This window comes from Bos javanicus, chromosome 12 (genome assembly GCF_032452875.1).
Source record: "Bos javanicus breed banteng chromosome 12, ARS-OSU_banteng_1.0, whole genome shotgun sequence".
Lineage (NCBI taxonomy): Eukaryota > Metazoa > Chordata > Mammalia > Artiodactyla > Bovidae > Bos > Bos javanicus.
In genome coordinates this window covers 85,813,782-85,829,273 of record NC_083879.1, presented here as the reverse complement: position 1 = coordinate 85,829,273, position 15,492 = coordinate 85,813,782, and the positions used below count along the sequence as shown (strand labels likewise).

The following is a 15,492-nucleotide window of genomic DNA, read 5'->3' as shown; positions in this document are numbered from 1 at the left end:
TCATCTAGAAAAGCAGCGTGCTCTGACAGCACTTGGGTGGCGGGGTTGCAAGAAATCAATCGTTTTCCTCGATGTTCAGTGACAAAGCGCACTTTAAATGGCCTCTGTTGTGCAGTCACTAAGCTGTGTTGGGACTCTCTTGTAACCCCATGGACTGAGCCTAACGGGCTCCTCTGTCCATGGGATTTTCCAGGCAAGAACACGGGAACATTTCCTTGTCCGGGGGATCCTCCCGACCCAGAGGTCAAACTCACATCTCCTGCATTGGCAAGTAGATTCTTTACCACTAAGCCACCAGGGAAGCCCTCTTAATTGGCTACTGAACTGAAAAGCACAAACTCCTCAGTAGTGGTGGAAAGCCAGCACAAGCCACAGACCCCTACAGACCTGCAGAGAGAAGTGGTCCCCAGCCTAAGGACCCAGGCCCACCCCCCGTGGGAGGCAGCAGGAGAAGCCACGGCCCTGCGGACCCCCACACAAAGAGTGTTTTCACATGGACCCGGACGCCGCCCAGCCCCAAGCCCACACCTCGGCTGATCTACCTCTCCCCTTAAAAGCCTCAGTTTTAGACAGAGCCCTTACCTACAAGTGTCTCCATATCCTTTGGTAGCTTTTAGTGACTCATCCTCTTATTGAGCTACAGGTCCTCCTAATGCTAATATGAATATTTCAAGGATCCTGCCTTAAGTGCTCTGACTTAAATAAAACAGTCATCAAATCACAAGCAAGCCTCCTGAGCTTGGTCTCTTAATGGAGATTGTGTTTCTCTTCTGTTTTATACAAGAATTTCTAGAAGTAAACAGACAGGTGAGGAATCCCATTTTGCAGATAAATTCCAAGTGCCCCTTCCAATCCAAGGCAGGATTTCTTTCCAAGCGCTCTACCTCCACGTTGCAAGGCTCCAAAAGCCACCATGAAGCAGCCTGGGGTTTGCTCTGTCCTGAACTAAGAAGCACTAGGTGAGGACGTTCCCCAAGCACAGAGGTGGGGAGCACGCCAGGTCAGCAAGCAGCCCACGCTCCCCTGTGGGGCAGCCGCCAGGGGCTCACACCTCGGTCCCCTGTCCTTGCAGCGCCGTGCGTGTCATCAGGCTGGCCCCAGGTTATAGCACCGGTGGGCTGATGAGCTCGGGGGCCGTGAGTGGTCCTGAAATGTGCCCCCTGGACCAGCAGCATCAGCACGTCCTGTGCACCCGTGAGAAATGCCCACCCTCCGCAACCTGGACTGTGAAATCAGAAACTCTGGGTGGAGCCCAGCAGTCTGTATCTTCACAAGCCATCCAGGAGGTTCTGGGCACACTGGCGCGTAAGAACCATGTGACCACCTATGCCAAAGGTGCAAAGAGAGGAACCACCACCGAGACACAGGCACTGCCAACTGCGATGCCAGCAGCTCCACTCATAACTTTGATGTAAAATTGTAAACATTTTTATACAAAAATTCATTGTTGGGCAGCTATGCTTCCAGCTCTAAGAAAGGAAAAGGAAACCATCCCAAGCCAGAAATTTCAAGGCATAGGCTCCTCAGTGGAAGTGAGAGGTGGGGGAGAGAGGGAAGAGACATCTTCCTCCAACGTCCTTATCAACGATACTGTCCCCACCACGTGCATGCACACTCGGTCGTGTCCGACTCTGTGCGGCCCCACGGACGGCAGCCCACGAGGCTCCCCCGTCCCTGGGATTCTCCAGGCGAGAATACTGGAGTGAGTTGCCATCTCCTCCTCCAGGGGATCTTCCTGACCCAGGGACAAAACCCACATCTCCTGAGTCTCCTGCAGAGGCAGGTGGATTCTTTACCGCTAAGCCACTTCATCCTCTCAAAGGAAAAAGACTAAGGAGGAAAAACACCTGATGAGCCCCCATCCCCCACACAAGGAGACAGACGGGCGAGTGTGGGCTTATTGCTTTGAACAGGAAAGTGAAGTGAAGTGGAAGTCGCCCAGCTGTGTCCAACTCTTTGTGACCGCATGGACTAGTCCATGGGATTCTCTAGGCAAGAATACTGGAGTGGGTAGCCATTCCCTTCTCCAGGGGATCTTCCCAATGCAGGGATTGAACCCCAGTCTCCTGCATTGCAGGTGGATTCTTTACCAGCTGAGCCACAAAGGAAGCCCAAGAATAGTAGAGTGGGTAACCTTCCTTCTCCAGCAGATCTTCCCGACCCAGGAATCAAACCAGGGTCTCCTGCATTGTAGGCAGATTCTTTATCAACTGAGCTATCAGGGCAGCCCTTGAGTGGGAGAAACAACACCCGAAAGCTAAACATTGCTTACACTCATTGTGGTTGTCTAGGGACAGTATTCCCAGTAAACACAACTTGATTTACTTTTATCTCCCTTCATTTATTATAATATGTATAATATATATATTATATATGGGAGTGTTTTCTACATGAGAAAGAGAGCAAGGCCCAGGAGAGATGTGCATATATTCATAAAATTATAAAACAAATAGTCTTTGACTTGAACCTGAACTTCCTAAAAACTGTACATTGACATCCCTAAAAGGCCTTCCCTCCAATGGATCTGGACTCTCAAATGTCGGCAGCACGTAGAGACGGCCTAGAGTGGCAGGTTCTCAACCATCCCTATCTTTACCTAAAAAGCCATTCACTGTAAAATGAATCAAAGCGGGGAGATTCAACACCTGACATAAATTCATTTATGATAAGACAGGGGTTTCCCTGGCAGTTCAATGGTAAAGAAGCCACCTACCAATGCAAGAGACAAGAGTTCAAGATCCCACATGGAGAAAGAGCCCACATGCCGAGGAGCAACTAATCCCAGGGGGCCACGCCTCCTGAGTCCGCGCCCTAGAGCCAGGGGGCCACACCTCCTGAGACCGCGCCCTAAAGCTTGGGGGGGGGGCACACCTCCTGAGCCCGCGCCCTAGAGCCTGGGAGCCCGCACCTCCTGAGCCCGCGCCCTAGGGCCACACCTCCTGAGCCCGCGCCCTCGAGCCCGGGGGCCACGCCCTTGCCCTAGAACCGGGGACCGCACCTCCTGAGCCCACGTGTCACAACTCCTGAAACAAGAGAAGCCGCTGCAGTGAGAAGCCTGGGCACCAAAACTACAGAGTGGCCCCCGCTCGCCGCAACTAGAGAAAGCCTGCATAGCAACGAAGACCCAGCCCAGCCAAAAACAAACGTTAAATTCTTTAAAAGAGATTTTCAAAAAAAGATAAAACAAATTAATTAAAACAAAAAAGTTGTAAATCTCAGAGGGGCTCAGACTGACCACTGCTCAGCCTCAACACACTGGCCGGACTTGAACCCGTGTTAAAACATGTAGGAAGTGAGGGAAAAACCACACAGATGTGTTTCCCTGAAGCCACTGAAAGGAAGAGAGTTTTCTAAAATCTCCTTTATCAAGAAAAAAAAATTGCTGAAGGTCAACGTTCTCTTAATAAGATTTCTTAGAGTTGATGAGCATCAGGCTATGAAAACCCGCCCCAAGTTCACGCATCCTCGGATCCCGTGGGCCCCCGCTCTCTCAGGCCCACACTCTGCTCCCCGACCTCCGGGTCCACACTGCCCCGGTTCTGACAACACCCCCCAGCCCCTACGCTCAGCCCCTCCCCGGGCACAGGTGCCCTTGTTAACATCACCGACCACTAGGCTGACTGCTCTGGGTCTTCCCCCCATTCTTCCTCATCAGTCTAAGAGGGTCATCAATTCTGCGGATTCTTCTCAGAGAATAAGCTTTGGGTTTTGCTGTCTCTGGTAATTTTCTGCTTTCCACGTCACCGGTTGGTCTTCGAGTTCTTCATTATTCTGTTCTGTCTGTTGCTTACTTTGGGTTTAACTTGACTTTATTGTTCTAGCTTCTTAAGATGGTAGCTGTATTCCACCCCACAGAAGACTTAAAGCCTGTGCTGGGTGAGTGCCCTCTCATTCCCGGAACATCGTTCTAACTATTTATAAACAGGATGCCTAAGACTCACACCCAATTAAACAGTTACTGTGAGTTATCTGAAGACCCAACCTGGGCTCGCCGACAAGGCAGTTACTCGGGTTCAGTCTACATAAACGTGCTTGGTCAGAGGTCAGAGGAAGGAGAAACAGAACTTTCCTCCCCGTTCCTCTTCCAGAGATGAAGTCCGGGAGCCACTCGGCTGCAGGCTCTCCCCACTCAGAGGCGTGGTTTCAGAGCATGCTGCCCTCTGGAAGCTTAACCTTTGCCAAGAGGCTGCTGAGAATCTAACCCCGTTCTATTTATGGGGCTTGTTTTCAAAGGAAACAAAAATGCCTTAACAAATAGGAGAACCACAACCAGAAAACTTCACGTTTCCATGAGAAATCTGTTATGCACGTCGCTGAACAAGGCAGTTCTCCAGCACCGCAGAGAGACGGCCCTGCGGTCACCGGAGAAGTGGAGGCTGAGGGGGCGTGTGTTCCACGCCTCTGGCTCCTCCCGAAGGCCAGCAACCCGGCCTGGGGGCCAGGACACGGCCTCCACAGCGCCCAACTTTCTGTCAGAATTTCTACAACATTCTTCACAGAGTGAAGAACAGAGTCATAACCTTTTGGTATGCATTCCTGGATCAGGAAGATCCCCTGGAGAAGGGAATGGCTACCCACTCCAGTACTCTTGCCTGGGAAATCCCGCGGACAGAGGAGCCTGGTGGGCTACGTCCATGGGTCACACAGAGTCGGGCACGACTGACCACACAGGCACACACAGAAACAGGCTTTCTTCAGAAAGTCTATATTCCTAACAAAAGACTCCTGAACAAGTTTACTAACTTCAGCTGGAGTTAAAAGTCTCTTGTGAACTTATAAACAATTGTGTGTCAAACGTTTTAATCAGATCTTTTCAACAACTAAGATGCGTTTGTTACTCAAAGTGTATTTTCCTCTAAGACATCATTGAGCATAAACACATTATATTTCAAAAGTTAGAACATTAATTTGCTAGATTAAATTGAAGTAATAAAAAAAAATTTTAAGTCCCCCCCAAAAAAGTCTCTTAGGAACAACTTAAGCCATCTCAAGCTCAGGGAGTCGGTGGGAAAGTGTGTTCCCGGCAGAGACTTAGCAGTCACACACCCAGGATGGAGGGGAAAGGGCCACCACAGGCCACAGGGTTTGCAGATAATCCAAACCAGGCTGTTCTAAGGATTTCTGCTTGACTGCTAAAAAAACCACGCTGCCAGAACACGACTTCTGCCAGGAGCTGCGACTTCCAAGCAAACCCGGACACCAGGGCTCCCGTGTTAAACAAACCATGAGATGTAAGCAGGAGAGGCTTCCTATGCTGCACTTTCTTTGGTTCTGAATCATGTGCACCTTCTTTAGAGAAAAGATAGGAACCTTATCAGTTCCTTTTTAAAGGCTGCTCTCGGTGTAACAGCAATTACGGTCTCGCACAAAACACCACTTGAGCTCTCAAGCCTTGTACCGCGCCCACCGCCACGGGAGGCTGCAGAACAGGCAGCCAGGAAGCCTCAGTGGCCGCTGAAGCGAGCTTGTGCTTCTGTGCGTGGGGCCGCGCTCGGCTCGCCTGGGCTCACGCGGCAGCGGGGACCTCTGATCAAGGTGGCAGCTCTGCTGACCTCGCCTGGACTGGCCCATGAATGGGGTCGGAGGGCTGCGGGTGGGCCCAGGGGGGCTCAGCAGGCACAGCTGAGCTCTTGGCCCTGTGGTCTTGCATCCCGCAGCATTTGGGGCCCGGGTGCAGACAGCCTCTGACAGAGCGTGGAAAGACACCAGGCCTCCTGGGAACTGCTGCCTGCCCCTGTCTGCCACATCCGTTGCCAGAACAAGTCAAGGTCAGCTCAGATGCAAGAAGTGAGGAACAGGCCCCACCCACCCCTTGATGGGAAGAGCTGCAGTGTGACCTGACAACGGGTGAGGGGCGTGGCTGCAGGGGCGCAGTGAGGAGCGGGGGGGGGGGGGGGCCCTCCTCCATAACCTACCACGGCCCTTCTCTAATCCATTGTGTGCCCTACGAAGCTGACCTCTGTGGAGGCTGACCTCTATGCCCATTGCCCCAGCACAGTCCTGGAGACCCCATTCATTTAGACTACAGTGTGAATGACTCCCCCCAGGCTGTACAGTGCACAACTTACTCAACCATACGGTGCTGCCCTCAGCGAACCCATCTGTAAAATGATGAGTCTGGGCCGTGTGGTGTCTTGAGAATGCCTTCCACTGAGAATTCACAAATGCTTTACACTTCAGACCCTACGGTTTCTCTTACGACTTGCCTGAAAGGGCAGTATAGAACACACATGTGTGTGTGTGTGTGTGTGTGTGTTTCCACGTATATGATGGGTACACTAGCATGCACACAGTAGGAACATAACAAACACGTCAGTTACATATGTTGACATTAGAATGAAGATTAAAATAATTTTGAACAAATGTGTTGGAAATGTACAAACATCCCACCCCTCTTCCTGGATTACAGAAGTATCCCACAAAAGCAAGACTGAGAATTACCAGTTTGGTTCATAAAACGAGAAATACAGAGCTAAAGTTAGACAAAAAAACGTAAGGAAACAAATGATCCGACCCTAACTTGGTAGAACTGAGGAGGAGAGGAAACATCAGAAATCGTACCCAGGACACACACGCCCATGACAGCCCGGACGCCCTCCCAGTCCAGACACAGGCGGTTGGCAGGCCTCACTGCCCATCTGTGGCTCTGGGCCCTTCCCATGCACGAAACCCTAGACGCACGAAACCCGAGCCCCCAGCCAGCCCTCTGGCCCCTCGGGCCAGCAGCTGCGTGTGCTCAGCAGCTGCGTGGGGATCTGCAGCTAAGCAGAGGACCCAGGAACACATTCTGTGGTCCCACCGCCCCAGACAATGGTATCCATGAGGGTGAGAAGGAAGGGCCGCCAGCACCCTGAGATGGCAAGAGTCTGTCCAGTTGTGAGAATAAGGACGTACTCCCGGATGTGGGTGGCCTTAAGTCCAAGTCCTGGCTTAGCGTTGTCCTGGACGTAGCACAAGTTTCGGGTGTTGATCTATAAAAGCATCACCTACGAGGACCGGGTGTGCACCCAGCACTGCACACGGCCCCTCAAGTCCACTCACTCACCCTAGGAACAGCGCTCCCAGCCCATGAGGACGTTTCCTCCAGACAGCAATGGTTAACCTTGATCTTCTCTCTGTCGCTCAATCGTGTCTGACTCTTTGCAACCCCATGGACTGTAGCCCACCAGGCTCCTCTGTCCATGGGAATCCAGGCAGGAATACTGGAGTGGGTTGCTATTTCCTTCTCCAGGGGATCTTCCCGACCCAGGGATCGAACCCACATCTCCTGTGTCTCCTGCATTGCAGGCGGATTCTTTACCCATTGAGCCACTGGGGAAGCCCTAATCTTGTTTTTAGGAGGAAGAAAGACAGGCTCAGAGAAGTCGGGCAGGTTGTCCAAAGTCACACAGCAAATGGACGATTCTGGAGCACATCCTGGGACCACCCCACGGTACAGGCCCCAGGGGCATGGTGGGTCTTGGGAACCACTGGGCCTCCCAGCACCCGGCGCTGCCCTGGGCAGAGGTGAGCTCCCAGACGGTGTGCTGGACCGTGGCCACCTTCTCCTGAGCCCCGTGCAATGCCAGCCCGAACGTCTAGAGACAGTCCCACCAAGTAAGTGTATTACACACACACACACACACACACACACACACACACACACGGCATTGTTTTAAATCGCAGCTTAGATGGATTCTGAGTGAACTCAGGGTCCGAAGGCCCAGGAGCCCCAGCGGAGGTTATCAGGTGCCAGAACGACAGCTGAACACTCGTCCGTGGGGGCGTCCTCTGCAGGGCCGCCTCTCTCAGAAGACTCGTCCCGGGGCCGGCTCTAGCGCCCCCCTTCCCCGCCGTTGCCCCCCGGCTCCCATGCACCCAGGCCACCCACCTGCGCCTGCGCACGGCATCACACCGCCCCTTCCCTCCCGGGACGCCCGCGGACGGCGGCCGACCTAACCCTGCGCTCTCGTCTGCTGCGGCCGCTCGGGTCGGCGGCCTTCCCGCCCTGTCTGGTGACCCCCAAAGCAGACGGGGGCGCAGCCGGGGCTCACCAAGGCCACCTGGAAGGTCCCGCCTGGGGCCGCGGGCACCCCCGGGGGCCTGGGCTCGGCACCCTGCAGGGCCTCAGGGTCCTCCCTGTGACGCGGGGGCCATGTGGAGCCACAGCAGTTCAGCCACTCGGGGCGCTCAGTGCTTTCTGGAAAGGAGGCGCATCTGAAGGTGGGCTGCGCTTAGAGAAACGCGGGAAGAAGGCCACCGCGGTGCCACTGCCATCCATAGCACGAGGCCCCAGGAGAACACAGGCCGCGCCCTCCCGCCCCAGCGCCCCGAGGACAGCTCCCCCGACAAAAGACCAGCCTGTGGCCCTTCCCCAGCGCCGCAAACCCGTCACTCCGCACGCGTGTGCCTGTGCGTGCGTGCATGCGGGCGCGTGCGCTCCGGAATGCCGGCGTCGACACCCCAGCACTTCCAGAGTGCCTCTCTGGAGATGACGGGAGGCAGTCCCAGTTGAATGGAATTTAGTTGTGTCTGCTTTGTTCTGAGTGAAGCAGCAAGCGCAGTTATGGCTCCTCTCTTTGGTGCTGGGTAGTACCTGAAAATCTCTGCTTCAAAGGCAGATATTTCTTACGACAAAAGGAACTATCCTGAAATCTCAAGCAGTTTCATTAGAAGCAACTCAATACAGCCAGTAATTCCCTCTGCAAACTTTAAAGATGTCTTCTCCTTACAAACACAGTAAGTCATGCGTTCTGGAACCTTTCTCTCGGAGAGCTGCACCTGCGACGAGCAGGTGTTTGTGGCAGCTACAGGGCACGGGCTTCCAAACCAGCTGGTCCGGAGTAAGGCCCTCACACCACACCACACCACACCACACCACACCACACTGCCGACCACATCCTTCTCCGGGGGCCAGAAAAAAGACACACTTCTCTGGGTGGATGCTCAGAACCGCTGGCTGTCCAATGGCCACTAGGACTATATTTTTCTTCTACCCCATCCCAACGCAGAATCTCAAGAATGAGCAGAAAGCAAGTCAGGAATCAATTAGGAAAATGCAGTTTCTTCCTGCCTTGCCGCATCAGAATTCACGGATTCTCTGCAAGCCTGCGGAAAATCAGGACTGCCAGATCAGTTTGCTGTTGCTGTTGAGTCGCTGAATCGTGTCCAACTCTTCCGCGACCCCATGGACTGAAGGCCGCCAGGCTCCTCTGTCCATGGGATTCTCCAGGCAAGAATACTGGAGTGGGTTGCCATTTCCTCCTCCAGGGGATCTTCCCCACTCAAGGATCGAACCCGGATCTCCTGCATTGACAGGCAGATTCTCTACTGCTGAGCCACCTGGAAAACCCCGATCATAGTTTGGGAAAATAAACACCATACTCCAACCCACGCCTTGGAAAACTCAGTAGAGGCTGCACAGCCCAGAGCGAGTCCCTTCTAGCTCCTCATTCCCCAGCCCCTCTCTGTCCACACCGGACATTCTTTCTGACTTTTCCCTCGGCCCCACACTGCTCTTGGTTTTAGAATTATGTCTTCTCCTGGACTCAAAGCCTTAAGAACTTGTTATGCCGTCTTTTTTGCCTCCCATAGCACCTTGCACCTGCAGGCACATAAGTACTTAATAAGCTGATCTGGTCAAACTTACTGCGCAACTTGTTATGGCTTGGGTCATGACCCCAGAACTTCGTATGTTCCAGCCCCAAGCCCCAGGGCAGAATGGGACCTTATTTGGAAACAAGGTCATTGCCAATGTAAACAGTCAGTGTTATCCTGGGATGGCGGCCCTCATCCACTGACCCGAGTCCTTATGAAAGGGGCGTCCAGACACAGTGGAGACCCCAGGGGCTGCCATGGGCAGACTGGACCTGTGCTGCCATAAGCTGGGAGCCAGCAGAGACCTCGGGGAGCGGGGGACAGACCCCAGCCCCTGCAGAGGGCACGGCCCTGCCCACCACGTCCCCAGGGTGTGAGAGCATGCAGTCCTGGTGTGTGAGGCCGGGTCTGGGGGTCTTTGCTGCAAAGTCCCAGGAAGCTAACACACAGCCCAGCGGCTCACACGAGTCTGGATGCACACCACACCCCGGGCACCGGCAGGGCCACAGGGCAGTGTGTGTGACTCCACAGATACGCGTGGCGAGAGGGTCTCCTGGCCACACTTGGTGGCTTATGGTGTGTGCTGTGTTCCTGGGAAGAGAGAGGGGGAACTGGGTCCCTAAGTGTTCGAATCGAGCAACGTCACCTGCGGCAGTAACAAGCGACACTGAAGCGGCCCGGGGAGGTCCCTGGTGGTGCAGTGGTTAGGACTCTACACTCTCACCGCCCAGGGCCAGGGTTCACTTCCTGGTGGGGGAACTAAGACCCCACCAGCCACGAGGGGCATCCAATAACCAGGTAAGTAAGTAAGTAAAGCAGCCTTTCACGACTCCTGTTAGCCGAGTGTGTCTCCTGGTCGTACAGGAGTTTCAGAGGTTGGGGCGTGATGGCTTCTCAATTTCAGCCCCTCTGACTACATGGTTCAGAGTCGGTTACACTGTTACCTAAGGAGCTGGGCGGAGAAGGCAATGGCACCCCACTCCAGTACTCTTGCCTGGAGAATCCCATGGATGGAGGAGCCTGGTGGGCTGCAGTCCATGGGGTCGCTAAGAGTCAGACGTGACTGAAGCAACTTAGCAGCAGCAGCAGCAAGGAGCTGGGTGCCCAGAGGGCTCCCTGGACTCTGCATCCTCCGTGTGTTTCTCATCACGGGAGGAATGAATGACGGAAGCAAACAGTGTGGGCAGGGCAGAAAAACATCCTGGCTGTTACCAGACAGAATCAGAGCAGCAGGGGCTCACCCAGGGAGACCGAGGAAACCTCAGAACACCCACTGTTCTCCCCTTCGGCAGAGAGGACCCCTCAGCAGTAACAAACTGCATCTCTCGCTTGAACCGCTCCTGGCACGTTTCTGAGCCCCTCCTGTCCCCGTCTGACCTTCCACCTAAAGAAAAGCAGCCACATGAAGAGACCTCAACAGAAAGCTTTGCAAGGTGAGCACAACAACCTGAACCAAGATGGACTTGCCTTTCTTTCCTCACCCTCTCGCCAGCCCTGAAACAGAACAGAGCTACGGAAGGCACGAAACACCCTGGGACATGCTTTCTTAATGAAAGGCACATGGGAAAGCCGAGGCGCCCCAGCACTCTTCCCGACTCTGTGCCACGCTCGCCTCCATCTGATGGCTCCTTGCACATTTTGTGAATTTGCAAAAAGTTAAGTTGCAGGCTGCTGACACTCTGTTAACCAGTCTTCCATGTGTTCGTGTGGCAAGCTGGGGTCAAGAGCCTTTCGATTCCATATGAATACTCGGCGAAGTTTCCAAACGTTCCTTTTTAAGGAAAAACAACGTCCTCGGCCTGGCGTTCCCACACTGGGGTGAAGGGTGCTCAGCGTGTGTGCTTTCTGGCAAACAGGAAAGTTCTCTGCTGTGCACACAAACATGGGAAAGTTCAAGTAAATAACTGTCTCAGGAAATGGAAAATGCTCGTGAAACTTCTGAAACCCAGGGTTTCCAGGGGCAGAGAATGGCTAATATTTTACTCCCCAAACCTACCTTTGTACCACAGAGAAGTGGTCGCTATGTCTAGAATTTGCGACTTTGACATTGAACTTGCACTGTGGCTGGGTCCCTCAAAACAAACCAGTCGGGGCCTCGGGGCGGGGGGCGGTGATGAAAGGGTGGCTGCCCTATAAGAAGTTCCCAGACGACCACGGTTTCAGAGCATGTTGGCTGGTTTCCGTTTGGCTTCTGCAAATTAAACGTTAGTCATTCCTCTCCTTGTTGCTTCTGAGAGAAAAGGACTGCTACGGTTTTCTAAGAAAAACTTTCTACAATTTAAAAGAGAGTGATTCCTGAAGTCCGCCAGCCAATATGAATGCAGTTAATATGCCAATAGCGTATGCATTGATAATGACATGTTTTTAATCAAACCGCTTCTGAAGTCTCTTAAAGCTTTACTCTTCGGAATGGAACCGTCTTTTATATAAGCCTGTTTTGGTTAACTTAGCATGCATTTTCAATGCTTCTCAACATCTGTCTCTTATTACCAGAGGTCCTGATATCCAGATGACAACAAAGTATTCTGAGTGCCTTGGAAGTTAGTCTGCTCTTTATTCCTGTCTTGAATCATAATTTTATTGTGACACCAGGTTCTCTGAGGAGCAACATTTTTACTCCCTGGACAGACAGGGGGACAGCCTTTCTGAAATGCAGATTCTGTTTGCACAAATGTGTTCCATGTGGGAGCCTGGATGGGAGGAGAGTTTGGGGGAGAAAGGATACATGTGTGTGTATGACTGAGTCCCTTTGCTGTCCAGCTGAAACTATCACCGCATTGTTTATCAGCTATATTCCAGTATAAAACAAAAAGTTTAAAAAAAATACGTTCCAAGTAAGAAAATACCTGAAACTAGTTAGTATGTGTCCACAATTCAGACAAATACAGTCTTTTCTGACCTTTAAAATGTGGTGCCAGAACATGCACGAACTTAAAAGATTCAACACTTCACTTTCTAAAGTCACCTAATTCACATTTTATTGTTAGCAAACTAATAACTGTACCGTTGGGGCCAATACACCCTATTTAAAAAATTAAATAATTTTTCCAAGTTATGGTGCACTTTCATTTCTACATTTAAACCATTTAAGAAACTGTTGATCTTAAAATTATGTATTTGGGGGGAAAAAAACTGGGGTAAGACTGTAGTGTTTCTGCAACACGGTGATTCACCGTGTTTAAAAGCGCCCTATCGGCTCGGCCCTGCTTTGTCAGCTGAGCCAGGGGAAAACAAAGTTGAACACTCAGAGCTGCGGCCAAGGTTCACACTCCAGCCGCGAGGAAACCGCAAGTCACGGAGAAGGGCAGCGGGTCTGCGGGACTCGGGATTCTGTTCCGAACCAGGGATGAGCCTGAAAACGCGTCCTAGGACTTGCGGCCGGCCCTGAAACGCCAGGGCTTCCCGACCCCGTGTGCGGTCCTCCGGGTTTGGAGACAGGAGAATTCTTCCCTGGGGAGGTCAGCACACCATCTCCCAGCCCAGCTCTCCGCGACTGATAAACGATCTTTTAAAAATGCAACTGGTCAGCGAACCAGAGGCCGAAAGTCTCACACGATACCAGCAACAAAAGCTGTTCAAACAAAGCCGGGGAGGACGCCCGCGGGCGCCGCAGCCCGGTTTCGGCTCAGGTCGCCCCGGAGCGGCGCCTCCTCCTGCGGGCGGGGCTCCCGCGACCCCCGGCCTCCCCGGGCCGCTCCCCTCGAACGCGGCCCCCCGTCCCCGCCGGCCCCGCACACAATGGCGCCCCGAGCCCGGGCGGGATCCCGCCGCCGACTCCCCGCGCCGCCCGCGCGCCCCCCGCGCGCCCGGGCCCGCGCACAAAGGAAGCGCGTGGGCTCCTCCGCGCGCGCGCGCGGCCACCAGGTGCGGGCGCCGGCGACCCCGCGCCCGCGCGTCTCGGCGCACCCCGGGCCGCGGCGGGGGCCAGGTGGGGCGCGGGGCCTCCGTACGCGCGGGGCCTCCCGCCGCCCGGGCCTCCCTCCGCCCCGGGCCTGTCCGCCGGGGGTGCGTGCGCGGGCCGGGCCGGGGGGGCACTCACTTTCTCGATGGTGCCGGGCAGCAGGCGCTCCAGCAGCCTGCAGAGGACCACCCCATCCTTCAGAGACGCCTGCAGGAAGCCCTCTGGGTCCGAGATGGTTTTCTTGGGCGACTCCAGCACGCCCAAGGTAATGAGCCACGTAACGGTCTGCTCGGCGGAATTCATCGCGGCGGCGCGCCCGGCCTCCCCGCGCCGCGAGCGCGTCTCGGCGCCGTTCACCTCGGAGCGGCCGCGGCCCGGCCGGCTGCGCCCACCGCCCCCTCCTCCCGCTCGCCCATGGAGAGCCCGGCGACGGCGATTGGCTCGGGCGGCGCCGCGGTCCGGCCGGCTCGCGCTCCCTCGCGTGCGTCCTGGCCGACTGTCAAGCGCCTTTTCATTAGAGGCACATGAACCTGCGGCGGCCGCCCGGCGCCGCCCCCGCCGCCGCCTCCCGGCCCCCAGCCGCTGCCGCCGATGACATCACCGCGAGCAGAAGAAAGACGCCGCGCCGGAGCGGGCCCCGCGCCCCGACCCGGGGCCGCCCGGACCCGACCCGACCCGAACCCGGGCTGCGCCGGCCCCCGCGTTCGGGCCCGCCGCCGTGCGCCCCCGCCGTGCGCCCTCCGCACCCCGCCTGCGGTGCGCGCGCGTCCCCACCTGCGCCGCCGGGTGGACGGCCCCCGCCCCAAGGGCCCGGTGACCTCCAGGAGGCGACAGCCCGCCGGCCGCGAGAGCTCGCCGCGCCTCCCCGCCCGAGGGCCGCGCGCGCCCTTCCCCGGGTGCGCCCGGAGGGGCCCGGGGCAGCCCCCTCGGAGGGGGAGACCCGGGCAGGGCTCCTCTCGCTGTCCTGGCCCTTCTGCTGCCTCCTTCGCTCCTGGGGAGACGCGGGACCTTTATTTGTATTCCTGATTCATGAATGTTTAAATGATTAAGTGCTTCCCAGAAAGCTCTTTTTATTTTTGCCAGTTTTATTTCAAGAGGTCGGGGGTGGAGGGAGCTGAAAACGAGAGGTTTCCTTCTCTGCGCTACCTTGCAAGCCAATAATTACAGAACACAATGATAATTAAATCTGTAACCAGATGGGTCTCTTTCGGGGAGGAATTGATTTCCCTGCTGCTGGGCTCCTTGGGGACATGACTGGCCGGAGCGCCGTGTGGCTGGTAGCAAGCCTGCCCCCAGCCGGGAGGCCCGTCTGCCCCGCTCGGGTGACCTCCCTGGCCGGGGTGCCGCGGGCCCACCCTCCGGGACCAGAAACCTTGGAGCCACCGCACGTTAAATTGATGGTGGTGTTCCAGACACTGTGGGAGGAAGGTCAAGAAAACAGCAGAACCAGAGCTGGTCTGCACAGATGACTGGGAAGGAAGGACTGAGAGCTGCTCAAGTCCAAACAGGCCACTTGGCCAGGTCACATGGGGTTGAGAGATGCTCAAAGGCCCGGCTATGAAGCAAGTGGGCCAGGCCTAAGGAACGCAGCCATCTGACTGTTCTAAGGAAGATGCTTCTTCAAACGAGGAATGACAGTGCACTGTACATGCTGCGGAAGGGAACGAGCCTCTCCTTAAAAGAGGGACCGTGAAGGTGTCCATGTGTCCGTCTGCACCCTGAGTTGCTTTGCCTGTTTGCTTGTTGTGACTGCCCCTGGCAATTTAAAAGTGTCATCTACAGAGAGCTCGCACTTCCCCGGTGGCAGAGCCGCAGGAGATGGGGGTTCAATCCCTTGGTCGGGAATATGCCCTGGAGGAGGAAATGCAGCCCACCCCAGTATTCTTGCCTGGAAGATTCCACTGACACGACTGAAGTGACCGAGCGTGCGCGTGCACACAAGAGCTTACTCTGTGCCAGGCACATATTGAATGTATTAATCCCAGTAGTGACAAAAATTAGAAAACATGAAGATA

General features: G+C 55.0%; 1 protein-coding gene across 4 annotated transcripts in view; it reads right to left on the bottom strand.

Moving 5' to 3' along the window:
* The window catches only part of ARHGEF7 (Rho guanine nucleotide exchange factor 7), a 102,310-nt gene extending 88,454 nt beyond the window's left edge, over positions 1-13,856 (bottom strand). For 2 of the 4 annotated variants that reach the window (XM_061435386.1, XM_061435392.1), the window contains exon 1: positions 13,616-13,830. In XM_061435386.1, coding sequence (XP_061291370.1) covers positions 13,616-13,780 — 165 coding nt within the window. In that variant the 5' untranslated portion in view covers positions 13,781-13,830. Of the gene's footprint in view, positions 1-13,615 lie in introns of all 4 variants that reach the window. The other 2 variants (XM_061435387.1, XM_061435390.1) reach the window with 2 other exon arrangements.
* Positions 13,857-15,492: the final 1,636 nt, after the last annotated feature.